The sequence below is a fragment of the Hippopotamus amphibius genome, chromosome 17 (genome assembly GCF_030028045.1).
Source record: "Hippopotamus amphibius kiboko isolate mHipAmp2 chromosome 17, mHipAmp2.hap2, whole genome shotgun sequence".
NCBI lineage: Eukaryota > Metazoa > Chordata > Mammalia > Artiodactyla > Hippopotamidae > Hippopotamus > Hippopotamus amphibius.
In genome coordinates this window covers 13,698,554-13,712,681 of record NC_080202.1, presented here as the reverse complement: position 1 = coordinate 13,712,681, position 14,128 = coordinate 13,698,554, and the positions used below count along the sequence as shown (strand labels likewise).

Below are 14,128 nucleotides of genomic sequence, written 5' to 3'. Positions count from 1 at the left end.
GCATTCGATCTGCCAAAATCATGCCCATCTTTAAATTCCACCTCTTCCAGGAAGCCCTCCCTGACTTCTCCTTTCCCTGAATGCTCTCTACATCCCCCTACAGAGTATCATGTTCTCTCTGGAAGGAGCTGTTCTTATCTTCCATCCGTCCCTCTCCCATTCTATCTGGAGCTCCTCCAGCCAGGGCAGGACCACAGGATTTCAGTGCTGGCGACCACATCACTATCGATCTGAGGATTCGTCTTCATTATCTGGTGCCTCCTGTCTGTCTGCAAGCCCCAAGGAGGGAGTTAATTAAAATCAATGGCAAATGAGTAAACAAGCACAGGAAACCCTCCACTCCCGAACTCTCAGTTCCTGGCCTGGTCCGTGCTGTCCCTGCTGAGGTCCCAGGTGGCAGCCTGGAAGGGGGGACCAAGGAAGGAGGGCTCCCAGGTGCCACACCCTCACCCCTCCCTCTGTGGTGGTCCTGTGACTGTCCCTACCTTAGAGAGGAGGAAATGAGGCCCAGGGTGATCTGGCAGCTGGAGAGGGAGGGTCATCCAGATCTCCTGACTGCGGGCCCAGGAGGGAGGGAGGGAGGGAGGCAGGCTCTGAGCCTCTGCAGCTCCACCCAGCCCATCCCCAGGAGGACAGGGCCGTCGCCTTGGGGCTGCCTTTCTTATTGTCCAGACCCTGACTCTCTGGGGCCCCGGAGGGAGTTTCCAAAACAAAGGAAGAACTGTCCTGGGGCCCCGGGTTTGGAAGAAGAGAAGATCTTGTGTGAACAGTACACTCCCCTCCCCAGAGCCCACTCATCCTGTGTCCATGGCAACCGGCCTCTGACAGCCCCTCCCCCCATGAGTCTGTCCCTGGCTCCAGGGCGAGGCCGCCATCGCCTGCCTCGTCCCACTTGAGCGTCCTTCGTGGAGAGGCCGCGTGGAGGCGCCTGCCAGGTGGAAAGCCCGGCTCACCACCAGTTTACTGACCACCTTCAGTCCTGCTGTCTCTGTGCCGTGCTGTGTCCTCTTCGCGGAAGGCTTTTTCAGAAAGCAGTCAACACATATTTGCTGAGTGCCAGCCTGGCCCAAGGCCCAGCGTTGGGGGCTGAGGGAAGAAACCGGACACCAGTTAAGATGTGGCCCTGCCGTGACGGGGTTCCTGGTACAGTTGGGGAAGTTGAGGCAGGCATTTGTAGGAAAAGAAATTCAATCCCAGACAGTATCAGAGAGGGGCCAGAAGAGCTGCCCCAGCAGTTGTAGAGAGAGCGAGGGAGGGCCTGTCTTCTGTCCTCGGTCTGGAGAAACTTTCCAGTAGAGGCACGATTTGGATGGGTTCCTGGAGGATGAATTGGAATCTGATTTTTAAAAATATTTATAGGCTCGTATAGCTTTTTAAACTTGCAGTGCCTTTCATTCTACTTGATCATATTTTATTGGCAGTTGTTATTGTCTCCATTTTACAGATGAGAAGATTGAGGTTCAGAGAGCTGAAGGTATTTTTGTCCAGGAGTGTCCAAAGCAGAGCTAGAATTCAGTCCTAGATGTTGGGAGTGAACTAGACGTTTTTCTCACCTACATCGCAGCCGCTGCCTCTGATGGGAGAAACGTGTTGAGCAGGCAGAGGATGAACTGGCCTGCCTGCAGGGGAGGACTTCTGAGGGGTGAGGCCAGACCGCGGGGTGCCCTGCCTCCTGGGCGAGGAGGATAGAGCAGAGATTCCAGCAATAGGTAGGCCTGGGTTCAAGTCCCAGCTCGGCCTCCAAATGGCCTCTGAAGGCACCTAGTGCCTCCAGTGTCTCATGAAGCACAACTTGGAAACCTAAGCTCCCCTGGAAAAGGTGAATCCACCCCTGTGAGGCTGGCCTGGGCATGGAACATGCTGAGGCCAGAGGTCAGCCCCGTACCAGACGGTGTGGGCCGTGCGTGCAGGATGCCCCCCCCCCCCCATCTAGTAAAATAGCTCCCATCTATCAAGCACCTACCATGTGCCAGACACTGGCTGTGTTACCTCTGCTCACGCTCACAACCACCTAGGAAAGGATCCGTCATCGCCCCCTTTCATAGATGGGCCCGCTGAGCACAGAGAGGTGAAGAAACTGGCCCAGAGTCCCCCAGCTGGGAAGTGGCAGAGCCAGGACACTGTCTGTCTGACTCAGAGCCGGTGCCTCTTCACCACCCCCACAAGCCCCTCCTGCTGCCACCAAACAGAGCCCCAGACTTGGGAGGCATCTTGGTGGGATTTCAGGCTGCAAGCCTGGCCCTATGTACAAGTGGGACAGCCCTGTGACTCCTCTTCTCAGCTGCACCAGCCTGGTGGGCTGGGTAAGGCTAATTGGGGATGTCTCTGCATTCCCCCAGGGCCTTATCTTTCCTTTACATCAAAAAAAAATTTTTTTTTGTTTTTAGTATGCAAAATTTTCCACCATCTGCTTTGCCTTGGCAGAATGTTTGCTGAAAATATCTCTCTTCCTCTCTAATTCCCATAATTTCTGGGGGCTTTGGGAGCCTCCAAGCAGAGCAGCAGCAGCTCACAAGGGCCTCCCAAGCTCGCAGGCTGTTGGCTGTCCTTGTGCCAGGCAGGCGGATGCTGTGTGGTCCAGAAGTCACATCTCCCCGCCTCTCAACTAGAGAGGGGCACTGCGGTCTCTCCACTGACGGAACAAAGCTGACCTGGAGTTGAATCCTAGGATTCAGACCCAGGGAAGCTGTCTGGGTTGATCTCTTTTTGTACGTGATGAAGCCCTGAGAAGTGCCCCCGGGGTCACAGAGAGATGGTGGCAGAGCAGAGCCAGGGCGCAAGTCCCCCAAATCCCACTGCAGTACTGTGAGGTCAAGTGGCCAGCATCCTGTCTGTACCCTGGACCATCCCGGGCGAGGTGTCCCCACAAGCCAGCAGCTGCCACACATGTTCTTTGAGGCAGTCAGGAAAGACTTTCCAAAAGGGAAGACTTCCCCCCCACCTTTATGTACCAAAACGCTGAGTTTCCATGGTGACAGTCAAATTGCAAATCCATCCAAGAGTGAGCCAGGGTGTAAAAAAAAAAAAAAAAAAAAAGCTGGCCTGTCCCCAGAGAAGTAGGCATGGCTGGTGCTGGGGCTGTCCGCTGCTGAGGATGAGAGCTGGGCAGAGTGGGGCAGCCCTGCTGGGGCACGATGGGAAAATCTCAGGGATGCCAGGTTCCCAAGTAAGTGGTTCAGGGGCCCCCCATCCTCCCTGCCTCCTGGCAGAGCCCTGGTGAATCCATTTAGTGACACCTCCTTCTTGAGGAAGCTATGGGGACAGTCTTCTCCCTGGTGTTTTCCCGTTTTCAATCTGAAAAATCAGGCGTGGGCAGAATACAAGCACTCATCGCTGACCAAGCCATCAGCCTTTGGGGAGTTAGAGGGAAGAAATCAGCCTTCAGACACACAGAGTGTTTTGTTGAGGCTGGAAGAGCAAGGGCCAAAAGATTTATGAGCCTAAAAGCTTTGTTAATAGACCTGGAAGATTTACGATTGCAGCTGCCGTGCAGGGAGAAAGGTGGCAGCAGCTATCGAATGGCAAATGAGCCAAGGTTTGGGTTTTACAGCGACATTTGGAGGGGGTGGAAGAAGAAAAACCTCCTCCTTTGCTGCCGGAGGAATATTTGGGTAAACGACGTTTGCATTGGGCTCTGTCCAGGGATGGGTCTCTGCAGCATCTCCTCAGTGTGTTTCTGTCCCACTGATGTAAGTGCCGAGGCAGGGCATCGACACTGCTGATTTCCTTGGGTTTATTCCTTTTGAGTGGAGTTTATTAGAGTGGATTAGAAAGGGGATTGGGTTTGCATCACAAAGACCTCTAAGCTGAGGCTTGGCCCCCTGCTCAAAACCCCAAGCACAATGAGCTAAGATGCTTGAGCTGAGGGAGACGTATCCAAAAGGGATAAGACATCGCCCGCTGCTTCTCTGCTCTGTGATGCCTTTGTGAGCTCAGTTGTCATCTGGGGCTGCTCCCCCCTTCCATGGCTGTGGCCCTTTGGGGTCTCTAAGAGGAGACAAAAAAAACAAGCCAACTGACTGTCACTTAGGGAGATGTATGTTTCCCAAATATTGCACGGTGCAGGATTCCCACATGGGAACCAGGCGGCGTGGCGCCTGAGTCCTGCCTCCAGGGTTTGCGCTTTAGACAAGACATACCCCTCCCAGCAAAAAAATGCTCTCGCAACATAGCACAGCCATCTTCTTGCAGCTTAAGCCCACTCTCAACCCAACGCTGTGACCACGTACCACAGATGACAGAACAGGGAGCAGAGTGAAGAAGTGGGGTGAAGGAGTGGCCACCGTAACCCAAGTCCTGGGACATCCTTTGCCATCATCTCCTTTCGAGCTCTTGGTACCTCGTGCCCTGTGGCATCTGCTCATGAGCACCAGAGGATCCAGGCATTATTTCCACACCATGAAGCCCCATGTCGTGTCCCCCACTGCCCCAGCCTCATAGTCCCCACCCCGCCAAAGAATTACAAAGATCCTGCATATCAAGCATGGGGGAAACAGAGCATTCCAAGTCAGGAAGTAGGAATCAATTATCCATAAGCATCTCAGCCAAAGAGATGGGGAAACCAGAGTGGAGCTCAGTCACTGTGTTCTCCTTAGGGATTTCCCACTGCTTAGCAGGCTGCTGGACACCCCCCTCCTGCGGGGGGGGAGGGGGCAGAATCCACCCCGATTCCTTTGCAGCTGCCCCAAGGGAGACGGGGTACTGCTTGCTCCCTCCTGCCACCTCCCACTCTCTTTGTCTGGGGACCCACAGGGTCAGCGTTTAGTCAGTCATCGAATGAGTCAAAAATACGTAAATGTTTATCAAACGGGTGTCCATAAAATCAAGTCTCGCTGGATTCATGATCAGAGAAACCCAGTCTGGGACCTAGAAAGCAACTGCAAAATAAGTCAGGCCTTTACTTGCATTTTTCAAATACTATGAAGGAGGCAATGTGGACCACAGCCCCTCCCATTCCCGGCTCCTTTTGATTCTACATCACAAAAGCCCAGAAAGCCAAAGCAGAGCTCTTCCTTGAGGGCAAGAAGGGAAAGAAACAGAGCAGAAAAGGCAAAATCCTTGAGCAGCAGAGGAAGCGATCCTGTTAGCATCGTTCTTGCCCCACCCACACGGATCAGGCTCCACAGGAGAGGCACGCCAGCCTCAGTCATGGTGCAATTTGGCCCCTGCCCTCAAAGAGCCTCTCGATCTGCTGGGGGAAACACACAGAGAACACTTACAGCAGAAAGTAGTTGCTGCTGGTGTAGCAGAATACACAGGGTGTTCAGCCAGCCAGGCAGCGGCCATAGGGAAGGCTTCCTGGAGGAGGTGGTACCTGAACTAAGCCAGGAGAAGTGGGGTAGGCAGGGCATTCTGGGTAGAGGGAAGCCAGGCCCTGCAGGAGGTGCTGCCGGCAGTTTGGCAGGAGCTCCAGGCCTTGTGGGGCTAGAGGAATCCTTGGTAGGAGAGCCAGGTGTGCAGGATGGATGGAAGAAGTAGACAGAGGGCAGGAGTTTGGGCTCGATCCTGCAGGTCCCGAGGAGCCTGTAAAGAAGGCTGAGCCAGGATATGTGTGTTAGCGGTGCCTGTGCAGGAGGAGGTGCCTGTGGATGGGGCCCAGGTGGAAGGTTGTCCCAGGAGTCCAGGCTGGAGACAATGAGACCTTGAGCAAAGCAAGGGCAGCGACCAGGGTAAGGAGGCCACTGATTCAAGAACCACTTAAGAGATGAAACTGGCAGGATGTGGGGATGAGGGAGAGGGAAGAACCAATTAGTCATTAAAGCTTTCAAAGCACTTACTGTGTGCCTGGCCACTCTGCTGTGGAAGCAGAGGGTCAAGGATCTCCTAGGCTGAAGTGGTCAGCCAGCTCCAGGCCCTCTGGTTGCCTGGTTCATGACCTGTGACTTCCTTAGCCGAAAGGTGACACAGGCTGAAGGCATGAAGACGTTCCAGAAGGCGCTAGATCCGGGTGGAATCTACGTGACATAGGTCCTGCCATCTCCCCTTCCGTACCCACCGTGGATTTCCCTAACTGCCCAGGCTCTCTCTCTGCTGGGCATTAATGCAATATCAGAATTCTCCTCTGTGTGCCGCCCCAGAGGGACCTGGAGCATCAGGTGAAACCTGTTAGCTGCCCTCAGTATAGACTGATTTTTTTTTCCAGCCTTATCTCCCATCTAGCAGGTTCCTATGGCTCAGGGTTGTTCTCTAGGTTGAGTACGATAATGCTTGCGAGGTGCCTGCACAGTGCCAGGCAGAAAGCACTCAACCCCTCCTAATTCCCTCCATAACCAGCATCTTGCATTCCTGGGAAAGACACACTGACTCTTACCCCACCCGCTGAGTTGGTCACCTGTGCGAGCTGGTTACCTGTGATCTCAAGCCTTTCTGTGTGGTTGTACTTGCTGTTATAATTACATCACTTAATTAAATGTTGTATACACTGATGGAAAACAAAGTCAGAAAGGACAGAGTTGTTTCAGTAAAACCAAGGCTTTAAGCCTTGGTAGAAGTCACTTGCTTTAAAAAGCTATTGAATTAGGTGTAGGCAGCACAACTGTTTTAAAAAAAAAAAAAATGGGAGAGAGAAATGGAAACATAGAGGATTTTTACGTGCCCGTGTCTTCAAGCTCTGCTCCAATTTAAAGAAACTGAACCTGGGAATCACAGACAGCACAATATGGATGTAGTTTAGACATGAAAGACCATGTGGGCTGGTCTCAAAGAAGCTCCCAAGCCCTCCATCGAAAGATTGGCAAATGGATGTACATTTCTCTGCTTAAAATTAAAATAGAGCGTTTAATGTATGAACAGATCCTGTGTTATGACTCCCACTGCTGATCAACCAGCCAAATGTGGTCGCATTTAGTCCAGAAGAGAGGGTTTCTGCCGCGGCGGGTGCTCACTGCGGGAGCTCGCCCTCCCCTTCCCTGCCCTGGGAGTCCAGCCCCACGAGCCTGGCTCCCTGCTGCGTTCACAAGACCCCACCGGGCGTTGCTGGCTGAGCCGGGGGGAGAGCCCAGGTCTGCTGGCTCCCAGTTCAGGTCTTCTGGTGGAATCGGAGTGATTACAAACCCAGGCTGTGGAGCCAGCCTGCCAGAGTCAGAATCCCACCCTGGTCAAGGGCCTCGGTTTTTTTGCTTGTGAAATGTGGACAATGTTATCTCCTATTCTGCAGGGTTGTTCTGAACCTTCTGCAAGTTAGTGTGTGTCAGGGGCCTGGAGCCCTCCATCAGGGTCAGCGAGGACTGGAATTATTTCTGCAGAGCACGGCTGGGCACTTTTAAGCGTTGTCAGGTGCAACTGGGCCTGCATCAAAGGGGAGGCTTCTGACTCAGCCACAGGGAGGAGGTGACGGGCGGAGATGGCTGCCCCGGGGCTGAGCCCTCCATGCTGGCGTGGGTCACACTGGACCCGAGTCCCAGCCTCCTCGCGCCAGGACTCACCTCTTTGGCAGAAAGGAGTACTCTGCCGTCCCCATCCCCAGACCCCTGTCCCCATGCCCCATAGGACACCAGGGCCGGTGCAGGTCCTATGCCACTTTGTCCAGGCAGGAGGAAGCCTGTCCTGGTCCCCTCTGTCCGACACACCTGCTGTTGGTGGCCAGTGGGGGTGACCTCCTGTGCTGGTGTCTCTTTTCCAGTGGTTTCCAGTGACAGTGACAGCGACTCTGATCTCAGCTCCTCTAGCCTAGAGGACAGACTCCCGCCCACTGGGGTCAGGGACACAAAAGGTGAGACCCCCTGGGAGGAATCAGGTGAGTGTGGGAAGCAGCACTGTTTGTTTCCCAAGCCCCAGGGGCTGCGGCTTTGGTGCTTCCTCGGGGCCTACTGCTCCCAGCAGCTCCCCAGTGGGGGTCTGTGGAGTTGTTCTAAAGACCTGGGAGGCAGAGTGGGCCTTTAGCTGGATGACCAGGAGCTAAAGTGTTGGTACCACTCAAGAACAGATGGAAAGTGGGGTTCCCTCGTGGCCTGTGGTTAGGATGACAGGTTTTCACTGCCATGGCCTGGGTTCAATCCCTGGTCTGGGAACTGAGAATCCCACAAGCCACATACAGCAGCAAAAAGAAAAAAAAAAAAAACCCAGCAGTGGAAGAGAGGCTCAGGTGTATATGCAGAGAAGGCCTTGGGGCACATTTTTCTTTCCTTTCTTTTAAAACACATGAAGGGCCTTCCCAGGAAAAGGACCAGCTTCATTCGAAGTTCCTCCAAAGGATAGAACTGGGATATTTGTAAGACGTTTCAGGGAGGCTGATTTGAACACATAAGAAGGAAGCTTTTCAGTAATTGCCCCAAACTGGAAGGAAATGGAAGGCTGGGTGATCTTCTGTCAGAACTGATACAGAAGGAATTCCTGCCAGGGGTGGCAGTCTGGACAAGGTCAGAGCTGCCAAATGCCTGGCACACTTACTTTGACTCCCACTCCTGTGCCCATGGCAGACATTACTAGTTGCTCACGGTACTGTCTCCCACAGAGCCTGACATGGCCTTAGAATCCTCCTCTGTGCCATTTTCCCAGTGATCCGTATCAGCAGGCGGGGTGATGCTTGATGTGAAAACTGTCCCTGGACTTGATGATCTCTTAGGCCCCTTCACGCTGAAGATTCTCTCTTAGAAAAGTGTGGAGGAAACTTACCTGCCAGCCTTGGTTGCCGGGGCAGGTTTTACACTCCTCTCCCTCCTGCTACCGTAGCTCGTCCCCTCTCTTCACACCGACTCTCAGCTGTGATCAAGAGGGTCCAGGAGACGAAAAGGTGGAGTGCAGTTTGCAGGCCCCACCTCTGCCCTCCTGGCCAGGCAGGGACTACCAACCGTGTCTGAGTGAGGACTGTTTAGTTCGTAAAGGCAGCAGTGAATGTCCCTCTCGTTGGATTAACAGAAATTTACATGCTTCCCCCCCCCCCACGCCCTCCTTCCCCGAGAGCAGCACAGATTTGTCCACTGCCAGTTTTCATGTGGGTGACTCTTGCTTTTTCCTTAGTGAAATGACCTGAGGGCCCATTCAGCTGCCTTTATAGATTGTGGGGCCAGTCAGCAGTGGCCAGAGGGTAGGGTCATGCTAGAACCTGGCAACCATGTGGATGGGGAAGACAGGGTGGCCGTTCCCAGGGGAAGGGACTCTGGCAGACAGTCCCATAGGTACAGGTCACAATTCCAAATGAGGAGACAGTAGATCAGCTCCTTGTCAGGCTGAGATTGTCCCTGTCTCAGCTCAAGGCCCAAAGGGCCCAGCCCCAAACCATTCACATGGTTTCTTGCAGGTGGCAGCATGGAGTCACCGAAGATGGGGCCCACCCGCCCACCCAGCCACCTCTCAGGGAGCCAGAGCAGCCTGGCCAGCGAGACCGGGACGGGTTCTGCAGACCCACAGCGGGGCACCCCACCCTGGCCGGACCCAAAGGGCCCCGGTGAGTACCAAGCCGCTCCTTCTAACCCATACACCTCCTCTCCATCTGCTCCCCTCCCCCGTGGCCTGCTCCCCTCCCCCATGGCCTTCCTCCTCCCTCATCTGTGCTCCAGAACTGGAGAGTGCTAGGGGATGTTTTCAATTCTCTGTTTTTACGCGCCCTGTGCCAGGCACTGGGGCAACAGAGGCGAGCCAGATCCATGCCTGCCCACAGTGAACAGAGAGAGGGGCCCAAGGGAACAATGACGATTGTCCCTATGCATTCTCAGTAACTAATGATGTGGTTACCATCCTCTGCTTTATAAAACATAGAATCTCTCAAAGTATTTCACTGCCTCCATAACAGTCACAGTAACTCCGTTTTTTTTTTTTGGCACACGGGCTTAGTTGCTCCGCGGCATGTGGGATCTTCCTGGAGCTGGGATCAAACCCGTGACCTCTGCATTGGCAGGCGGATTCTTAACCATTGCGCCACCTAGGAAGCCCAGTAACTCCGTTTTGAGAGCACCTGCTATGCGCCAGGCAGTGTGCCCAGCCTGGGCCAGGTGCCGTGGGGGACAGTCTTTGACCTCCAGAAACCTACCACGTAGCTGAGGGAGCCGAATCAACTCACCCAAAACAGAGCCGAGGCCAGGGCAGGCCCAGATCCTAAGAGGGAGCATTCGGGACCCGTGGAGCTGGCGGCATGGAGCCCGGCCTGCCCTTCACCTCCAAGGTCAACCTGCATTGTCTTGGCCAAGTAGACAGGAGGCTTATTATCCCCATTTGATGGGTGTGGAGGCCAAGGGTGAGAATCCAAGCTCCCACCTGCCCCGGCCAGCCTGGAATCATCACGCACTTGGGGGAAAGGGGGTCCTCACACTCGAGCAGAGAAAATTGTGCAGGTGCACGATCAGCCCCTAGTCTCCTTCCAGAAAGAAGCCCCAGCTGGACTTAGGGCCTCTGCAGCCGGGGAATCCACAGCGCAGCAGCTGACACCCCTGCTGGGCAAGGGACAGCTGCAGGGGACACCCACCAGGAAACCCCGTGGGAGCGCTCGTCCACTCTCCATCCCCCTCCTCCGCCCTCCCCTCCCCCGCCCCTCCCCTCTCATTTCCCCTCTTGATGGGCACGAGAAACAGGGACAGCGATGGACTGTGACAGTGGGTGGGCAGGTCTCAGGGAGGGAGGCACCGTGGGCGTGGCCATGGAGTGGACCCTCTCCCAGCCCCCTCACCTCCTGCAGTCCCCCACAGAGGGCACTTTGCAATCACGCTGGCCCGAGCTCTCGTCCCAGCCCTGCCACCAATACCCACGGGAACTTGGGCAAACCATCAGGTCGAACCACATGAAACTGCATTTTTTAGATCAAAAATAGTTAAATATTGGCAATGCCATAGGATTCAACCTAATGTTTGATCTCTCGGCAGCCAGTTCCATTATTACTACAGTGGGAACTACATCCTGTCCCTTGCGGGTTATAGAGAGGGTGAGACCCAGGGTCCACGTGGTGCGTCTGCCTGCGAAGGTCTTCAGGAAATGGCCAGCAATCCTGGGGCAGGCAGCGTGCAGCGCTTAGGTTGTCACGTGGACAGGACTGGCCCGGAGGAAGGTTCATGTTGCCGTGTCCATTTGCTCCTGCTGGCGTCCCAGGGTCACCTGTGTTGATGAGTGTGGGTGTCGATGGCCGCGCTGCAGCACAGGGACTGGGCAGCTTGCCGGCAGTGACACAGCAAAGCAGAGGGGCAGGGCTGGGCCCAGAACGTAGGCCCCCCTGCCCAGGGCTCAGCCCCCCAACCCTCCCAGGCAGGCCCCCTGCTTAGTTTCAGACAGGGTGGTGCTTCAGGTGCGGGCCCCTCCAGCAAGGAGTCCACCTTCCCGGCATTGCATCCCCAAAGTTCACGCTGTCACTGGGGCAGGACTCTGCCTCTGCTCACCCTATAGTGGCCTGTGTTTTCTCTCCCCTGAAGGTAAAAGGCACACCTGGGCGAGCCCCCGCTGCTGACATGGCCTCCGACGGTCCCCTCTGCTTGCCCTGAGCAGGAGCATGCTTGGTGCACGGGGCAGACTTTCCAGTGGAAGAGCTTGAGAGAGAGAGAAAGAGCTGGAGCCAGACCTTCCCCGGCTCCTTCCTGACCAGTCCTAGAGCCCTCTGCCGCCAGCCCTGTCGGACACGACCTCGACCTCTGACTCAATAAACCAGTGTCTGGGCGGCCGAGTCCGCTGCCCCCATACCCAGTGCCTTTCTGCACCCCTTCTCTCCTGGGAACCCCTCTCTCCACCCCCACCCCAGTCCCTCCACTCAGCTGTGAGCCTTATTTATTGCCCCACCCCACCCCCAGGCTCCCCCATGTTCATTTTAAGTTTGCTCTCGTCTTCGTTGGACTGGAAGGGCCTTCAGACCCACCTTCTGGGGCCTTCCCTTATGCACTGCAATTTCAGAGTGTGCTAGGCAGGGCTTCCTCCACATTTGTATTCATGGAAGAAGAAATCCCAGCCTGAGCGTGACCCTTCACAGCTGAGCATGGCGCCCGGAAAGGAGCCCAGAGCAGGTGGGATGAGACGTCCGCCCATCCTTCTCGTCCCCCTGCAGCTCCGGACCTGGGTGCAACCTCCTCCCTCCTGGCCCAGGAGCCGCTGTTGAACCTGGCTCTCTGTGAGGTTTCTTGGAAGCCCTCCTTGCCCTCCCCGGGGGCTGATGGAGCTGGAAAGGGTTCTAGTGAACACTGTGAATTCACTCACTAAAGAGCAGCCTTCAGCTGAGTCCCCTGCTGGGCGCGAAGTTCCCTAAGCCATTAATTCACGGCTCTTCAGTAGGCTCGGTTTGGCAGAAAAACACTTAATTCCGGGTGTGGGCAGATACTTCTGGAAAAGCTTTCCTGGAGGAGAGAGAATGCGTGTTTATGTGTGTATGGTGTCCACACCCTCCCTTCCTGCCTGCCCTGTGCCTGGTCCTCGAAGGGCCTTCCTCTCCAGGCTCTCAGGCCTCCACCATGAGCTCTTTTGCCCTGGTCGCTGGCAGACAGTTAAAAAAACTCACTGTTTCCCTGTGACAAGTTATGCTTCAGAATAAAAACAATAAAGATTAGATTTTGCATTGAGCCAGCGTGTTGATCAAAAGGCCACAATCACTTGTGTTTCTGAGATGTATCAGTACAGAAATGGATGGGGAAAAATGTGGTACGGTGGTTGCTGGAACACTTGCTAAGCTGCAGTGAAAGGAATGAGCTAGATCTGCGTGGGTTAGAAGGGCTCACAAGCCTTACGTTGAATGGGAAAAACAAGGCCATCTACGTAAAAATACAAAGTAAATGTACAAATAGTCAAAATGAACTATATGAGCTTATATGTACCTGTGTAAAAATATGTGTAAAGTGGACAAGGACCTCTGGTTAAACACGATGGACTGGACACATTTGTATTTTCCCTGCCTCCCCAAACCCCACCAAAATGACATAAGGAATGAAAATGGCATGAACTGCAAAGATGGCAGCAGGTAAGAGAGGTCTGAAAACTTTGGAAGATTGGGAGAGTATAACTTGTTTCGTGCCAGCTTTCCTCACTCCCCAAAGTGTCTACAAGGGAGAAAGCCAACCCTTAGCAAGCCCAGTTGCTCTGCAGAACCCCCCAAATGCTCAGAACGTGGAGGGACCAGGTATCCCTAAGGCAGAAGTTCAAGATGGGTGTGAAAATAGTATTGGTTGGAAGAAATGATTAGACCTGAGCCCAGATGGCACATGACTGCCTTTCTCTGACCTTGATAGGAGACGTTTACAGCTGGCCAAGACTGAACTAGAAGGATTCTGGATTGGCAACCCCAAGCCCAGCCAAAGCCTGGGGTGAGGTGATGGTTAAGGGGGAGACCCTCAGCCCCCTTCCTCTGCTCACAGCTGGGCCTGTGCCCATCCAGCCAACCCCAAGGCAGGACGTCGTTGAATTTCTCTCCGAGAAACTGAGCAAAGAGCAAAGACTGACACATCCTGAAACTGACAATTCCCCAGTCTCTACCCAGTCACCACTGTGAGGCCCCCATTCCCAAGCCCTGCCCTCATGTACAGAGCTTCCTGTTAGCTCTGCTGTGTTGCAGTCATAGTGGCAGGGGCACTAACAGTTGACCAAAACCAACAGCTAAAGATACAGAGACTCCAGCACACAGAAGGAAGGGGTCAGAGGACAATCCTCTGAAGATATTTGTGCATGAAACAGGAGGAGAGTGTCATTTTTTAAAAGGAAGTGTTAAAGCTCTTGAAAATTAAATACATATATATGATAGCAGAAATTTTAGAAGGGATGGAAGATGTGAGAAACTCTCCCAGAAAGTAAAACAACAAAACAAAGTAGGAAGGAAACGTCAGGACAATTGGACAACCAAAAGATCAGGTCCATGCAGATGGTCTAAGCTCCAACTAATAGGAATTTCAAGCCGAGAAACAAATGAAAACCACCTAAATACCATCAACGAAAGAAAAGAGCCATAAATTGTGATATAGTCAAAGAGGCCACGCTCAGTATAGATGACTCTCCCAAACAATGCTGAACAAAGAAACAGATGGCAGAAAAAATAAATGCGTAATGACACCAACTATGTAGGGATTTTAAAACATGCAAAAATGTTATATATTAACATATATTTTATGCAGTAGAAGAATAAAGAAATGCATAGGAAGGATAAACAACAGATTTCAAGACACAACTTGAGAAGAAGAGGCATAAGGAACGGTTTCAACTTTACTGGTAATGTTTCATTAATCTCAGCAATGGATAG

At 53.7% G+C, this 14,128-nt stretch overlaps 1 protein-coding gene across 1 annotated transcript in view; it reads left to right on the top strand.

Moving 5' to 3' along the window:
* The window catches only part of RPH3AL (rabphilin 3A like (without C2 domains)), a 145,631-nt gene extending 133,197 nt beyond the window's left edge, over nucleotides 1-12,434 (top strand). Inside the window, 4 exon segments of the mRNA XM_057716063.1 lie at nucleotides 7,622-7,711; nucleotides 9,239-9,345; nucleotides 9,347-9,385; nucleotides 11,334-12,434. Of these exon segments, the coding sequence (XP_057572046.1) occupies nucleotides 7,622-7,711; nucleotides 9,239-9,345; nucleotides 9,347-9,385; nucleotides 11,334-11,402 (305 nt within the window). The 3' untranslated portion in view covers nucleotides 11,403-12,434.
* Nucleotides 12,435-14,128: the final 1,694 nt, after the last annotated feature.